General features: G+C 42.5%; 1 protein-coding gene across 1 annotated transcript in view; it reads left to right on the plus strand.

Annotated features, from left to right (window-relative positions):
- The window catches only part of ccdc141 (coiled-coil domain containing 141), a 44,812-nt gene that overhangs the window by 26,118 nt on the left and 2,242 nt on the right, over window positions 1–16,452 (plus strand). Inside the window, exons 11-25 of the mRNA XM_064944763.1 lie at window positions 1,627–1,818; window positions 2,022–2,198; window positions 2,541–2,720; window positions 2,928–3,053; window positions 3,367–3,555; window positions 5,940–6,101; window positions 6,334–6,483; window positions 10,337–10,477; window positions 10,580–10,777; window positions 11,003–11,186; window positions 11,424–11,536; window positions 11,629–11,760; window positions 11,932–12,113; window positions 12,415–12,760; window positions 14,952–15,871. Coding sequence (XP_064800835.1) covers window positions 1,627–1,818; window positions 2,022–2,198; window positions 2,541–2,720; window positions 2,928–3,053; window positions 3,367–3,555; window positions 5,940–6,101; window positions 6,334–6,483; window positions 10,337–10,477; window positions 10,580–10,777; window positions 11,003–11,186; window positions 11,424–11,536; window positions 11,629–11,760; window positions 11,932–12,113; window positions 12,415–12,760; window positions 14,952–15,871 — 3,392 coding nt within the window. The remainder of the gene's footprint in view (window positions 1–1,626; window positions 1,819–2,021; window positions 2,199–2,540; window positions 2,721–2,927; window positions 3,054–3,366; window positions 3,556–5,939; window positions 6,102–6,333; window positions 6,484–10,336; window positions 10,478–10,579; window positions 10,778–11,002; window positions 11,187–11,423; window positions 11,537–11,628; window positions 11,761–11,931; window positions 12,114–12,414; window positions 12,761–14,951; window positions 15,872–16,452) is intronic.

The following is a 16,452-nucleotide window of genomic DNA, read 5'->3' on the forward strand; positions in this document are numbered from 1 at the left end:
CAATTCACAGTACAAGCATCAAACAAGGTTCTAAACACTGTTGACATCTACTGGAAGCCTTAGGAAGTGCAATTTGACCCCATAGACACTGTGCATTCGATCGGGAATGACTTGAAAAACTACAAATCTCAGATTTCCCACTTCCTGGTTGGATTTTTTCTCAGGTTTTTGCCTGCCATATGAGGTCTGTTAAACTCACAGACATAATTCAAACAGTTTTAGAAACTCCAGAGTGTTTTCTATCCAAATCTACTAATAATATGCATATTAGCAACTGGGTCTGAGTAGGAGACAGTTTACTCTGGGAACCTTATTCATCCAAGCTACTCAATACTGCCCCCTGCCATAACAAGTTAATGAGTTTGAGCCAATCAGCTGTGTTGTGACAAGGTAGGGGTGATATACAGAAGATAGCCCATAAGTCCATATTATGGCAAGAACAGCTCAAATAAGCAAAGAGAAATGACAGTCCATCATTACTTTGAGACATGAAGGTCAGTCAATGAGGAACATTTCAAGACCTTTGAAAATTTCTTAAGGTGCAGTCGCAAAAACCATCAAGTGCTATGACGAACCTGGCTCTCATGAGGACCGCCACAGGAAAGGAAGTCCCAGAGTTACCTCTGCTGCAGAGGACAAGTTCATTAGAGTTACCAGCCTTAGAAAATGCAGCCCAAATAAATGCTTCAGAGTTCAAGTAACAGACACATCTCAACATCAACTGTTCAGAGGAGACTGTGTGAATCAGGCCTTCATGGTCTAATTGCTACAAAGAAACCACTACTAAAGGACACCAATAAGAAGAGACTTTCTTGGGGAATGAAACACGAGCAATGGACATTAGACCGGTGGAAATCTGTCCTTAAGGTCTGATGAGTCTAATTTTGAGATTTTTGGTTCCAACCGCCGTGTCTTTGTGAGACGCAAAGTAGGTGAACAGATCTCCGCATGTGTGGTTCCCACCGTGAAGCATGGAGAAGGAGGTGTGATGGTGTGGAGTTGCTTTGCTGGTGACACTGTCAGTGATTTATTTAGAATTCAAGGCACACTTAACCATCATGTCTACCACAGCATTCTGCAGCGATACACCATCCTGTCTGGTTTGCGCTTAGTGAGACTATTATGTGTTTTTCAACAGGACAATGACCCAACACACCTCCAGGCTGTGTAAGGGCTATTTGCCCGAGAAGGAGAGTGATGAAGTGCTGCATCAGATGATCTGGCCTCCACAATCACCCGACCTCAACCCAATTGATATGGTTTGGGATGAGTTTGACCGCAGAGTGAAGGAAAAGCAGCCAGCAAGTGCTCAGCATATGTGGGAACTCCTTCAAGATGGAAAAGCATTCCAGGTGAAACTGGTTGAGAGAATGCCAAGAGTGTGCGATCCAGTCATCAAGGAAAATGGTTGCTGCTTCGAAGAATCTCAAATATGAAATATATTTAGATTTGTTTTACACTTTTTTGATAACTACATGATTCTATATGTGTTATTTTATTCTACAATGTAGAAAATAGTACAAATAAAGAAAAAACATTGAATGAGTAGGTGTGTCCAAACTTTTGACTGGTACTGTATATGTGTGATACAATAGAGCTTCTCAATCCTGGTCATTTGGTTCTCAGGAAACTGGCATTGAGGCAGAGGCCATGGCAGAACAGATAACGGAACTGAAAACACTGGAGTGTCCTGAAGCCACTGAGTTCTCCAACAAAGCATCACTGTTAGAGGAGGAGCTGAAGACAGTCACCAGAAACATCACATCCCGCATTGACAATATCCGACCATACGTGGGCTTCTTGCGAATTGCTGAGGAGGTTATTTTGTCTTACATTATATTTTGTTGAAATGTAATTATGTTTTTTGTTATGTGTATGCTAGTGTTTTACAGTGGTAGGTGACACAGTGGTATCTTGACTGACTGAACATCCTTGTTCCGTATGGATTTGAACTGAAATGTGAATAACAGAATAACAGTTACATTGTACTGAATAGAGTTGTAACTCCTATGCTGTTTCAGGTGGAGGAGCAGATGCAGAGTCTACGTGAGATCTATAACTGGAAGCCAGAGGAGGAGGAGAACAAGGAGAGTGGCGTCACGTCGAAGGAGATCGCTGATGCTAAGTGGCAGTCCATGTTGGAACGCTTCCTTGCCATGCAGGACCTGGGAAACAACTACATCAATTCATCTAACATGGTTAGACATTATTAAATGGTTAGAGAAATTGTTAGGACTCAGCTTCTTCAAATGCTTTTATTCATGCAACAGTTTTGGCAGCCTGACATTTGCCAGTTTCAGATGTATTGATTACACGTATCTAGTAGAAGTTGCTGTGTAATTATCTTTGGAATAAATTGTACTTAACAGGCCACTGTCTGCACGCATATAGAGAAACCTTAGAACCATTTTTTACTGTAATTCAAATAAGAGGGAGAATGGTTAGACCAACATCCAGTGGTGCTTCGTATGTGAGGGCTGTAGGATACAGACAAGACCCAGTACCTGATAGCAATGGATTCTTTATGCTGGCATCGTCAGGTGAGTGAGGACCTGAACCTGAATGTGAGGGCAGCCATCAGTGTGGTGGAAAAGACCATGGAGGAGCTGAACAAGAAGAAGATGGACCTGTCGGACCTCTGGACCTCCTGGCAGCTCCACGTTAATCAGGTGAAGTCCATCAAGAAACAGTGGAAGAAATACAAAGAACAATTGAAAAAGGTACAGTAAAAAGGAGTAGATAATGTATATCATTACAAACTCCTGAGTCTCAACCAATCTATTCTTAATGTATCATCAAGTGCAATATCATGAATTACAGTAAGATTAGTCGTAAGACCCCCCCCCCTGAATACAATGTCAGTACAGATGTTTCTTTTTAAATCCGTTTTTTTTTTATTCCGTTTTCTCTAAATGTTTTTTTTACAGACTGTTCATGACCTGAAAGGTGTGGAGGAGGTTCTTGTCCCGACTTCTAAAGTAGATCTGGGAAGTGACCTTCAGACTGTGTCAAAGCTACTGGAGAACTTTAGCCTAGATAAACCTCAGTTCCTGGTAAGAACTATAGCCCATTGACCTGTCATATAGGTAGAATAAATCACAACATTATTATGTATATATTTTTTTTACAGAACACAATGGTTTTATGAGTACAAATAGAATGAAATAGTCTGTTTAGTGTAAGTCAGAACACATTTAGTCTGTATACACTGCTTGATAGTACAGTATCTATACGGTGGCTCTAAGTAGCTTGACACCATGCCTAAATTTGTGTCATCTCTCTTCATTCTTTGATCTGGCCCATCATGTGATGTCCTATAAGTACATATGCATAATTATTCTCTATGTAATGCATGTCCCCCTGTAGCAACTGAATGTGGAGGTAGAATACATGGTGAAGACATCAGAACTGTTGGCATTGAAAGGAATTCCTATCAAAGAGAAGAGTGAGAAGGTCACAGAGATGCTTCACCTTCATCAGAGAGTGAAAGATAACATCAAAGAGTATGAGTCTGTCCTCAAGATGGCTGTGAAGTTCCACCAGCTTTATGAAGAGGTAACAACACATAGTCTAAGCGGGATGCGTCATGTTATCTTGGCTGTAGTCTCTTCAGAGCCATTGTGTCTGGGTCTGGCAGGGAAACTATCTTTGCTGTGTGTTTGAGAGAACACATGGGATCAGTTTAGATTAAAGTTCTCTGCCCTTCATAGGCATTTTCAGCTTTAAATGTCACATAAATACTGTAACTATCAGAGTTAGTTACCCATCTAGCTTTGCTGTATAAACCGAAGAACACGGGATATTAATTTAGAGATGTGCTGGAGATATAGTACCTCGCAGACCTTTTCAGCCTAAAATGTACCATAAGGGATTGATACTTTGCATACTTCATCCACATTACACTACGCCGGTGAGTCAAATACTAGCGATAGCTTTATGGTTGATACGTTGATTCATATGAATGTGAAGGCGTGTTCTCAAAGCATATGCAGACCAGCTTTCAAGTGTCTTCACGGAAATCTTCAATCTCTTCTTGTCCCAGTCTGTAATCCCAACATGTTTCAATTTGACCACTATTGTCCCTGTTCCTCCCTAAATGACTATCGCCATGTGGCATTCACATCTGTAAATATTCAAAGGCTGTTCATGTCACACATCAACACTATCATCTCAGACACCCTGGACCCACTCCCATCTGCACACCACCCAAAAGATCCACAGATGACCTCTCCCACCTGGACAAGAGGGGAAATAACTACGTGAGAGTGCTGTTCATAGACCACTCCTCAGCATTTAACACCATAGTCCCTTCCATGCTCATTACCAAGCTGGGGACCCAGGGAGTGAACATCTCCCTCTGTAACTGGATCCTGGACTTCCTGACAGAATGGCCCCAGGTGGTGAGGGTAGGAAACAACACCTCCACCATGCTGACCCTCAACATGGGGGATGCTCAAGGGTGTGTGCTTAGTCCCCTCTTGTACTCCCTGTTCACCCACAACTGTGTCCACCCACGACTCCAGCACAATTATCAGGCTTTCTAACGACACAACGGTGGTAGGCCTGATCACCGATGGCAATGTCACAGCCTACAGGGAGGAGGTCAGAGACTTGGCAGTGTGGTGCCATGACAATAACTTCTCCCCCAACATCTGTAAGACCAAAGAGCTGATCGTGGATTACAGGAGAAAGAGGTTATGAGTACGCCCCCATCACATCGACAGGGCTGTAGTAGGGCAGGTCGGCACAACAGCGCCTCTTCCCCCTCAGAAAGCTGAAAAGATTTGGCATGAGCCTTCGGATCCTCAAAGTTCTAAAGTCCACCATCGAGAGCATCTTGACTGGCTGTATCACCACTTGCTATGAAAATGCACCACGCTCGACAGAAAAGTGCTACAGAGGGTGGAGCGGACAGCCCAGTACATCACTGGGGCCGATCCAGGACCTCTATATCAGGTGGTGTCAGAGGAATTACCAAAAAATTGCCAAAGACTCCAGCCACCCAAAACTATTCACTCGGCTACCTTCCGGCAAACAGTAACTGGACATCGGCTCTCAGACCAACACGCTGCAAGACAGCCTCTACCCCCAAGCCATAAGTAGTTAATTAATGTTTGCCCAGACTATCTGCAATGACTAACTGTCTTGCACTGACTTTATGCACATTCACAAGACTATATACTGTATACACACTATATACATACTCACACACACACTACACTGACACTCTCACACAAAACCCGTACGCATTCACATACACTACATAAGCACATTTGCACACACATGCATACCGACAACACAAACACAAATACACACACACACGCATACAGACACAACACACTCATATGCTGTTGCTACTCTGTTCTTTATTTTACTCATATTGTTATCTACCGTGATGCCTAGTCACTTTACTTTTCATGTACATATCTACCTCAAATACCTTGTACCTTGGCACATTGACTAGGTACTCTATCTCCCTGAATATAGCTCCATTCTTGTGTATTTTATTCCTCTTGTGTTACTATTTTTTGGGAAGAGCTAATAAGCAAGCATTCACTTCACGATTAAGTCTACACCCGTTGTATTCAGCACGTGAAAAATCTATTTGATTTGAGAAATGAAGTTAAATAAACACCTATTTAATGAATAACGGCATCATTACACAAGATGAGTCAAGATAGAATCCAAGAGAATAAATCAGCCTTCTATGAGCTCAGGGGGTTTCCTAGATAAGATACCCCAGAACACACTAATAGAACACTAATTGAATATAAGGCTGCATTACTTGGTTATTCGAAATCAAATCTTGACCACCTGGTGATATGCAAACATCATCAAACATTCACATAGATACTGATCATAGCAACAAATAAACAGCCACCTAATTGGAAAACTGTTCAATAAACAGCCTCCTAATTGGTTAATTGTGGTGTCCCCAGTTGGATAAGCTGTTAACGTCGGAGCCTGTGACAGGGTTCAGTGAGACGAGCCAGGCTAAGATCCAGCTGATCCAACACCAGGACAGACAGAGCCACATCAGACACCTGTACAAGCTGGCTATCTCTCTGGGAGGAGACATCAGCAACACTGTCCAGCAGTCGGTGAGACTGGAAGGCAACACCTCATCATTCATCACTGTTTGTTTGTTCGTCTTGACCCTGAGTTTTTTTTTCATTGTGTTTGCACTCCCCTTGCTCCATGTGCTCTATTACTTTACTTATTTAAAAAAAACTTTGCATGCACACTAACAAATATTAGTATGCTTTTGAAAATCTAGTTACATTACATGGCCATTATCTTATGATACAGAACTTCACTCTCCTTCCGTCCCAGCATGCCTCAGGGTTTACAGTGCGGCGTCTGCAGGAGCGTCTGGAGAGACTGGAGAGAGGTTGTGTGAACTGGAGCACCGAGGCCAACAGGTGTGAAGAGAGCCTCACCAGCAACCTGCGCTACTGTGTCTTCAAGGAGGAGATCACTGAGGTGAAACCCTCTCTCTAGCACGCACGTACACACACACACGTACACACACACACACACACACACACACACACACACACACACACACACACACACACACACACACACACACACACACACACACACACACACACACACACACACACACACACACACACACACACTGCATCAAGGAGGAGATCATTAAGGTCAGACGGTGAAACAACCCTTTGGCTTTATCTCAATAAGACAGTTAGTCTTGGTTATTCATCCCAATTTATATAACCCAGGCCCCAGATCAAGAGCTCAAGTATTCATTTGTGTTGGGCCTTTAGTCTTTTGTAGTTGCTGGGGCTTTTTATTGTCTGGCCTAGCAGCATAGCATAGCACAGCTGTCCCAAGTCTAAATTTAGCACCCGGACTGTGATCTTTGTCTCTAGAGGGCCTCTATTCAAAGTTACATTTTCCCCCTCCCTCCCTCTCTGCCATTTGTCTCATGTCACTCCAGTCAGGAGGGCAGATTCCTCTCGTATCAGCTGTGGAAGGGTAACCCAAATAAAAGAGTCCTCAATACCAGGGCCCTCAGTCAGACAAGGGATAAGGAGGTCTCCCTTATTAATTAGAGATTACCTGGACATAATTATTATCTGCGTGCCATATGCAGGCCTAGAGGTATGGTTGGTACTAGTCTTAAGTTCACACACAAATCTAGATTTATTAGTTCTTTTCCAAATCTATTCATGCTACTCTATTTTTACTCAAACACACCCTTTATGCCCGAGACATGATTTGTTGGGCCTCTATGGCAATTTGAAACTTTCATAAAACATGCTTTTATCAATATATAACTGTACTTAAGATGGTTCGGAAATTAAACTTGTTTCTATTTGTGCTTTCTGTAGGGTTTCTATCTTTCACTGCTGGGTTGTACATACCATAAATATCTCTACTCTTAATACACATACTTGAGATACCAATACTTGCGAAGTTAGGTCTTTGGGGGGAATCCTACCTGTCAGCTCCTGAGTGGCGCAGCTGTCTAAGGCACTGCATCTCAGTGCAAGAGGCGTCACTACAGTTCCTGGTACGAATCCAGGCTGTATCACATCCAGCTGTGATTGGGAGGTGCGCAATTGGCCCAACTTTGTCGGGGTAGGCCGTTAAATAAATAAAATGTAAACTGGGGTGCATTTATTAGTTGGATTCCATGCAAAATGTTTCCATTTGAAACAGAAACCATTTACTCTTGCTACCAAATGTAAGCAAACCAAGCAAACAGAATGAAACTTGTTTTCGTTGCAAAACGCTTTCTATTTGGAGTAAACGGTTTCCGTTGCAGAACGTTTTGCAACAGAATCCGACTAATGAATACACCTCTGATGACAATTATAATGTGTAGATGTGTCCCTTTATGATTAGGTTCCATTAAGTTGTGATTATATCTGGCCAGCAGAGCACTGTTGCCTTCTGAGAGATGAGAGCTCCCCTAAAAATGTCTTGAATATACAGTATCACCTGGCTTGAACCATTACTTGGATTGCATCTTACAGTATTTCATACACTGACAACTAGCTGATACAGGTTGACATACTTCTTTTTAGCAAGGGACACCATACAGTTGGCTGAGCATACCTACAGTAGTCATATCTAGACATTCACCAAACAGTGATGCACGTGTACACTCTTATTTCAAGGGTGGTGTCAATTCTATTTCAATTTAGTCAATTCAGGAAGTACAGTAAACTGAAATTTCAATTTCAATTGTCCTTATTAAATAGCATTGGAATTTTCAGTTTACTTAATGAATTGACTGAATTGAAATGGAATTATGCCCAATCCTGTTTTATGTCATTTTAGACCAATAAACAATAATTTATATCTGCATGAATAAACAACGAGAAGATAAATTCTGAAAAAAGATGACTTTCAATTTAATTACATTTTAAGTAGATTATATAATCAATATAATCTTAATAGTAACGACTCGCTATGCATTTAATATTGATAAGCCATTATGTGTTAAGTATTAAGTAGTAATATTTGTGATTAGAAATTGAGAGAAGGACTTTTTTCTCTCTTTGCTGTGTCATAGTGTCACCATGAAAAAAGACAGACCATGTGGCTGTTGGTGTCAGTGACCGGCAGCCATGGTTATCTAGCCAACACCCTTTCATAAGTATGTATGAGTAAACACAATGGCATCTTAGCAGCAGGGGCAGTTGCTGCTGTTCATCAGCTGGGATGAGACCATTTAAATCAGACCGTGCTCTTAGATCCTTATTCTACAGTAGCTAGCCCAAGCCTACTGCCATCAAGACTCAGACCATTCTGCTTCTCTGAACTACAGCAATCTCTTCTATTTTCAAATACTTTAAACAATATTTTGAAAGTAATCATCGCTGCTAGTCTCTGTTGTTATCATCTATGCATAGTCACTTTAATATCTTTACCTACATGTACATATTACCTCAATTAACCAGTGCCCCCATGTATAGAGTCTCGCTTTTGTTATTTTACTGATGCTCTTTAATGACTTGTTACTTTTATTTCTTATTCTTATCCGTATTTTTTAAAACTGCATTATTGGTTAGGGGCTTGTAAGTAAGCATTTCACTCTATTCGGCGCATGTGACTATTAAAATGCGATTTGATTTGAATGATTGACTATTTTGAATGAGAAGAAAGTTTATTTTATTTTATGAGTTGAACTCTGATAATTGTAGTAATCTCAAAATAACACAATGGTGTGGTCTTAATGTCTTTTTAGCAAACCAATACAATTCTTCTTCTGTATCTATTTTTATAGTTCCCTAAAGGTTATTTACTTTGGTTCTTTTAAGTTATCACTGAGTCAGAAGTCAGTCATGTAGTTTTCAGCAGCAGCTGGCTCAGTAGCTATACAGTAATTGCTTTGGCAAGCCCACCTCCAGCTACTTGGAGCTCTCGAGTGGCACAGTGGTCTAAGGGACTGCATCTCAGAGCTAGAGGCATCACTACAGAGCCTGGTTTGATTCCAGGCTGTATCGCAACCGGCCGTGATTGGCCCAGCGTTGTCGGTTAGGGTTTGACCAGTGTAGGCCGTCATTGGAAATAAGAATTTGTTCTTAACTGACTTGCCTAGTTAAATAAAGGTTAAATAAAGGTGAGATAGTACAGTCCTGTTCGACAACAAACAGCCTTTCCTTAAGATTTCCTTGAAACTCATGCTGTATTTTTGGCTTTTTGCTTCCCCCTGCTGTGATTTGACTCCCCAAACCCTCTCTCTCTCTTTCACTCTATCTCTCTTTGTCTCTCCGTCTCTACCTTCCTCCCCTACCCCCCCCCCCCCCTCTCTCTGGGCAGTAAAACTCCCCATGTACCCAAACCCATTCCAAGTCGGGAAAAAGCCAGTAAGATAGTTAGAGTTATATGAGGCTCCCAAAATGGGATGTGGAGGGCAGGGGGAGGTTGGTGAGGCTGCAGCTGTCCTGGTCTGACACATGAGCTGGCCATTCTACCATTGCGGATGCCTGTCGACCAGAACAGAAATGGCCCTGCAGTATAAATCATGTCCCCAGACTTAGCCATTAAGCTCACCAAAATAATCCCCCCAGTGACTGAATCTGAATCCAACCCTGCTCTGATGCACTGTTCTGTTTTCCTGGGATAGGATAACCAGCCCCCCTCCTCTCAACCATCTCTCTGGTAGTGCTGTTAGATGGTACATTTTCAATGTTCTGTAACAGTATCAAGGGGAGTGAATTACAATTGATTTAGCTGCCAACACAGATAAGAAACACGGGATGATGATATTCTATTTTAGGTCTTAACTGATTGAAATGTTTTGTATTCTGATTGAAAGCCTTTGTTATTAATATATATTTTTTTTAAATTTCAGCTGAGAGAGTCATTCAAGGATCTCAAGAAGAAATTCAACAACTTGAAGTTCAATTATATGAAGAGAAACGACAAGTCAAGGAACCTCAAAGCAGTTAAAAACCAAATCCAGCAGATAGAGATTTATAATGAAAAGTTACAGGTGAGACACATTTCCCTCTTTCCCTGCTGTTCAATGGTGTACATGCATATTTATTTAGCCTCTTTGTTCATTCTTTATTAATTTATTTCTCTCTTCAACCAGGTATTGAAGAAGAGAATGCAGGCTTTCACAGTGAAAGTGACATCCAGTACAGAGAAGCATCTGAAAGGCAGTAGCCCCAGAGAGATAGAGGATGCTGTCAATGAGCTACAGAGACAGCTGGGGGACTTTGACAAGACTGTGGAGGAGTACAGAGGCAACCTGGACATGAGCGTGAAGCTGCAGCAAGCTATGGAGGAGGTGCATGGTTGGACAACACTTAAGAAGATACAACATTGACCCTATACTTGTCAATTATGGAAATTAACATCTTGTCAAAAATCCTCACAAATTTAAGGGAATTGGATGTAGTATATTTTGTGTTATGATTGTTATGATTTTTCTGAATGAAGTGTATCAAACACGTCTTTTCTCCCCTTATCTCTGGTGCAAATGTCTCACAATTCTTCTGCTTTTGAATTTCAGTATCAGTTCTGGTGTGATGAAGCAAGTGCTACAATTGTGAGAGTAGGGAAGTACTCTTCCCAGTGTAAGACCAGGGAAGCAGTGTCTATTCTTTACAAGCAGTTTGAGAAGTTTGTTTGGCCCACTGTGCCCCAGCAAGAGGAGAGGATCAGCCAAATCACAGAACTGGCTGTCCATCTGCATGGTAAGGGGACAGATCACACACAACAAACCACCATCTAGATTTTAGAAACCATTTTTCGGGTCTGGGTCATCTTTTTTGGGAGGGGTAAGGAAATGGATGCTTACGTAGCTTACTGTACATATAGCTGAACAAAAATGTTGTTTCAAAATGTAGGGGGGTTATGTCCCCCTGTCCTTAGTGGAAGTTACGCTCATGACACTGGCATTGAGGACTGTATGAATTGTCTTTAATTTACAGGTGCTGAGGAGGGAAAGAAGTATATGGAGAAAACTCTCACCAAACACAATGAGATAGTGGAATCGATAAAGGAACTTTGTAATGGATTAATGGATTTGGAGGCTAAACTACAGGTACAATGAATTTGTTGGGGGGGCCTAGTAATTTTCTTCAGTAATTTTAATAGAAAAGGACCTAAAAATATGTGACTTTCCTCTGATTTCAGAATGAGGCTTTGAAGGAGGAGCCTGAAATAAAAAAAATGCATAATGTCATACAAGAGGAAAACAAACAAGAACAAAAATCAAACCAAGAAACAGAGAAAGCTGAGATGTACCCCCAGGAGTCTCTTGATGTTGTAAGTTTATTGAGATGGAAACAGGATACTACTTTGTCTGCTTCAGTGGGTTTGAATCCCACTTCTGACACCACCTGTAAACTGTAAAAAACAAACAAACAATAGTTTCAGTATCACAATTGCTTACTCATAGTATGTTAAATGAAATGTGGGTTCCCTGCATTTATTCAGTCTGAGCTGAAAGAAACTGGACACACTCCTGAACTAACCATGGGAGGGAACGGGAAAGAGGTACCCATCAAAACATTAGAAAATACAAGAAGCAAGAAACCTCATATCCGCAAAACAAGGAGCCAGGACCTTCCAGACAAACACCACCCAGAACATCACAATAAAGTGTTATCAGAGAGCAGGTACCTGCAACCGTGCATCTCCGACACTATCCACACGTAGTTCAGTTTAGTTTATTTGCAGAAATATAAAGACAGTTAGTAACAGTAAGAAAACAAGAGTATGAGCAGAAAAAAGCCTAAAAGGGCTGGTCGAGTAACTTTGCGATCACACATACAACACACACATTCCTCTCCCCTTACTCCCCTTTTTCTGTTTTGTTGATATTTCATTATATAGATATTTTTTTGCTATTGTAAAGAGACTTTGGTTTGATGAAAAGGGCTATATACAACCCATGTATTATTATAATTATTATTATAGGTATCACACACAGAAGGCGTACTCAGAGATGAGCAGAGTGGAGACGATCACCAGCAGGTCAACACAGGAGAGTAAAGAGCAGCTGAGCACCTCTTTCTGCTGCACACACACCTTCAACCTGTCCTGTTCACCGCTGGAGGGGGACAGGAAAGTCCATGTGCTCCAACAGGCAGGGATCAAGTCTCTGGTCACCTCTCCTACTCTTCCTCCTCCCCCAGCCTTCGCATCAGCTCCCAGCTTCTCTGATATACAGAGAGAGTTCCAGAAGAAGGAGAGGCAGGGCCCTGCTCAGAGGAACTTCCCTGGGTTTCTTACTTCTAATACTGATCAGATTGGTCTTCTTACAGTAAGTCCTCAGTAAGACTATTGGCTTTCCAATTATCATAGCTTATTATCATACTTTTTTTCTGGCCCAAAATCCCATGAATAAGGGATGTGCATGTGACTATAAATCAAATTTCAATCAATCAAATGTATTAAAAAGCCCTTTTTCATCAGCCGATGTCACAAAGTGCTATACAGAAACCCAGCCTAAAACCCCAAACAGCAAGCAATGCAGGTGTAGAAGCAGGGATGCTCGGAAAAACTCCCTAGAAAGGCAGGAACCAAGGAAGAAACCTAAAGAGGAACCAGGCTCTGATGGGTGGCCAGTCCTCTTCTGGCTGTGCCGGATGGAGATTATAACAGAACATGGCCAAGATGTTCAAACGTTCATAGATGACCAGCAGGGTCAAATAATAATAATCACAGTTGTTGTAGAGGGTGCAACAGGTCAGCACCTTAGGAGTAAATGTCAGTTGGCTTTTCATAGCCGATCATTCAGAGTTAAAGACAGCAGGTGCTGTAGCGAGAGAGAAAGAGAGTTGAAAACAGCAGGTCTGGGACAAGGTAGCACATCTGGTTTGTGAACAGGTCATGGTTCCATAGCCACAGGCAGAACAGTTGAAACTGGAGCAGCAGCAGCACCAGGTGGACAGCAAGGAGTCATCAGGCCAGGTAGTCCTGAGGCATGGTCCTAGGGCTCAGGTCCTCTGAGAGAAGAGAAAGAGAGAGAGAGAATTAGAGGGAGCATACTTAAATTCACACAGGACATTGGATAAGGCAGGATAAATACTCAAGATATAACAGACTGACCCTATCCCCCCTACACACAAACTATTGCAGCATAATTACTGGAGGCTGAGACAGGAGGAGTCGGGAGACACTGTGGCCCCGTCCGACAATACACCCGGACAGGGCCAGCTATGCAGGATATAACCCCAACCACGTTGCCGAAGCACAGCCCCCACACCACTAGAGCGATATCTTCAACCACCAACTTACTACCCTGAGACAAGGCCAAGTATAGCCCACGAAGATCTCCCCCATGGCATGAACCTGAGGGGGGCGCCAACCCGGACAGGAAGATCATGTCAGTGACTCAACCCACTCAAGTGACGCACCCCTCCTAGGGATGGCATGGAAGAGCACCAGTAAGACAGTGACTCAGCCCCCGTAATAGAGTTAGAGGCAGAGAATGCCAGTGGAGAGAGGGGAACCGGCCAGGCAGAGACAGCAAAGATGGTTCATCGCTCCAGTGCCTTTCCGTTCACCTTCGCACCCCTGGGCCAGCCTACACTCAATCATAGGACTTACTGAAGAGATGAGTCTTCAATAAAGACTTAAAGGTTGAGAACGTGTCTGGGTCTCTCACATGGATAGGTAGACCATTCCATAAAAATTTAGCTCTATAGGAGAAAGCCCTGCCTCCAGCTGTTTGCTTAGAAATTCTAGGGATGGTAAGGAGGCCTGCGTCTTGTGACAGTAGTGTACATGTAGGTGTGTACGACAGGACCAAATCGGAAAGATAGATAGGAGCAAGCCCATGTAATGCTTTGTGGGTTAGCAGTAAAACCTTGAAATAGCCCTAGCCGTAACAGGAAGCTAATATATAGAGGCTAGAACTGGAGTAATATGATAAAAAATGTTGGTTCAAGTCAAGAGTGTAGCAGCTGTGTTTAGCACTAGCTGAAGTTTATTTAGTGCTTTATCCGGGTAGCCGGAATGTAGAGCATTGCAGTAGTCTAATCGAGAAGTGATTAAAAGCATGGATACATTTTTCTGCATCATTTTTGTACAGAAAGTTTCTGATTTTTGCAATGTTACGTAGATGGCAAAAAGCTGTCTTGATAGGTTTGTCAAAAGAGAGATCAGAGTCCAGAGTAACGCCAAGGTCCCCAACAGTTTTAACTGAGACGACTGTACAACCATCAAGATTCATTGTCAGATCTTGGGACCTAGAACTAGCATCTCTGTTTTTCCCGAGTTTAAAAGTAAAACATTTGCCGCCATCCACTTCCTTATGTTTGAAACACAGGCTTCCAGGGAGGGCAATTTTGGGGCTTCACCATGTTTCATCGAAATGTACAGCTGTGTATTGTTCGCATATCAGTGAAAGTTAACATTGTTTCCGAATGACATCACCCAGAGGTAAAACATATAGTGACGACAATACATGCTATTATTGTGTATTTGTTTATTTTTCCCAATCCTTGCAGGGCGAGCCTTTCTCCCAAGATGTATCACCCCTGCTGCCTCCCGCAGGTAGTCTGACAGAGGGGAACCTTCAGCGGCATAACCTCATGACAGAAGAGTCCCTGTCCAATGACGAATATGAGTGCACTTCCCCCGACGACATCTCTCTGCCCCCGCTCTCCGAGACCCCGGAGTCCAACATCGTCCTATCTGAGAATGACCTGGACCTGGATGGTTTCTGTCTCAGCTCCCAGTCCCACACCATTCACATCAACCAGTACAGCCACCAGTTACGCTCCACACGTAATAATGAAAACAACAACAGCCAGAGCCAACAGAAGATCAGAGAGCAGACTGAAAGCTGCCACTCTCCTACATTCGGCCTCAACACCAAGTTCAGAGAGGAGTCCTCCTCTTTCGTCCAGAGCACCCTGACTGTCCCAGCACCGATCCTGGTCTCAAACACACTCTCCAATATTCTGAAAAGCAAGGGAATCCCCAACCTCCCTAATCTTCCACCAGTCGGCCCCCTAGGCCTAAACGAGTGCCACCAGACCGTGTATTCCGTGCATGAGAGCTCTGTCACAGAGACGCAGGAGTGTGTGCATGACCCAAGCAGCGTGATGGTCCGAGGAGCTGCCGTGCCCTCTGCATTCCCCACTGCTGCCACCACTCGTTCTCTTAACACGCATGCTACCCCCTCCCCATTAACCACCACAGCAGTCACACCCACAGACCCGGGCCAAGACCCAGACCTGTGCAATCCAACAGCCATCAAAGAAGAGATCAGGCTGCCTGGTACGAGCCGGTCCGTGGGGAGTACCCTAGCAGGCCAGGGCCCTCCTCACTTCTCCAAACTACTGTCTAGTCCCACAGTTATGGAGGGATCGCCTGTGACCCTGGAAGTGGAGGTCACTGGATTTCCAGAGCCTACTTTAACATGGTGGGTAGCTCATAGGCATTAGTTGTAGTAATAGACCAATATTTATCTAATAGTAGCATAGTGGCTGTGTTTGAAATGGTATTCTATTCACTATAAAGTTCATTACTATAAAGTGCCCTGTTCAAAAGTAGTGGACTATATATGGAATAGGGTGCCATTTTGGAGACAGAGTATTTGGTGCAAGTGATAAATAGTAGAATTTCATAATTTTAATAAAATATTTCTATTCTTTTTATTCTTCATTAACATGACAAGTTATTAGCATAAACGGTCACTGCTTATTCTACAAGCAAACTGTACACCAATGTGTTTGGAGTATTCTATAAATCAATTCCAAAAGGATCGTTCAGGTGGAGAGGAGAAGACACATTGAGAAATGATAAGATCGATTTATATACTGCATGAATAGTGTCACATCTGAAACTCAAGTCATTTTTGGTGGAAAACATTTATTCCATTTCATTTTACTCAAATAATTTGTGAGTTTTTTTACTAATCTTACGTTTGTTTTTTTATTACTTTTTAATAACATAACTTTTATATAACACAAGTTCGCTCATTAGTCACTTTAATAGAACATT

Source organism: Oncorhynchus masou, chromosome 29 (assembly GCF_036934945.1).
Source record: "Oncorhynchus masou masou isolate Uvic2021 chromosome 29, UVic_Omas_1.1, whole genome shotgun sequence".
NCBI classification, from domain to species: Eukaryota; Metazoa; Chordata; class Actinopteri; order Salmoniformes; family Salmonidae; genus Oncorhynchus; species Oncorhynchus masou.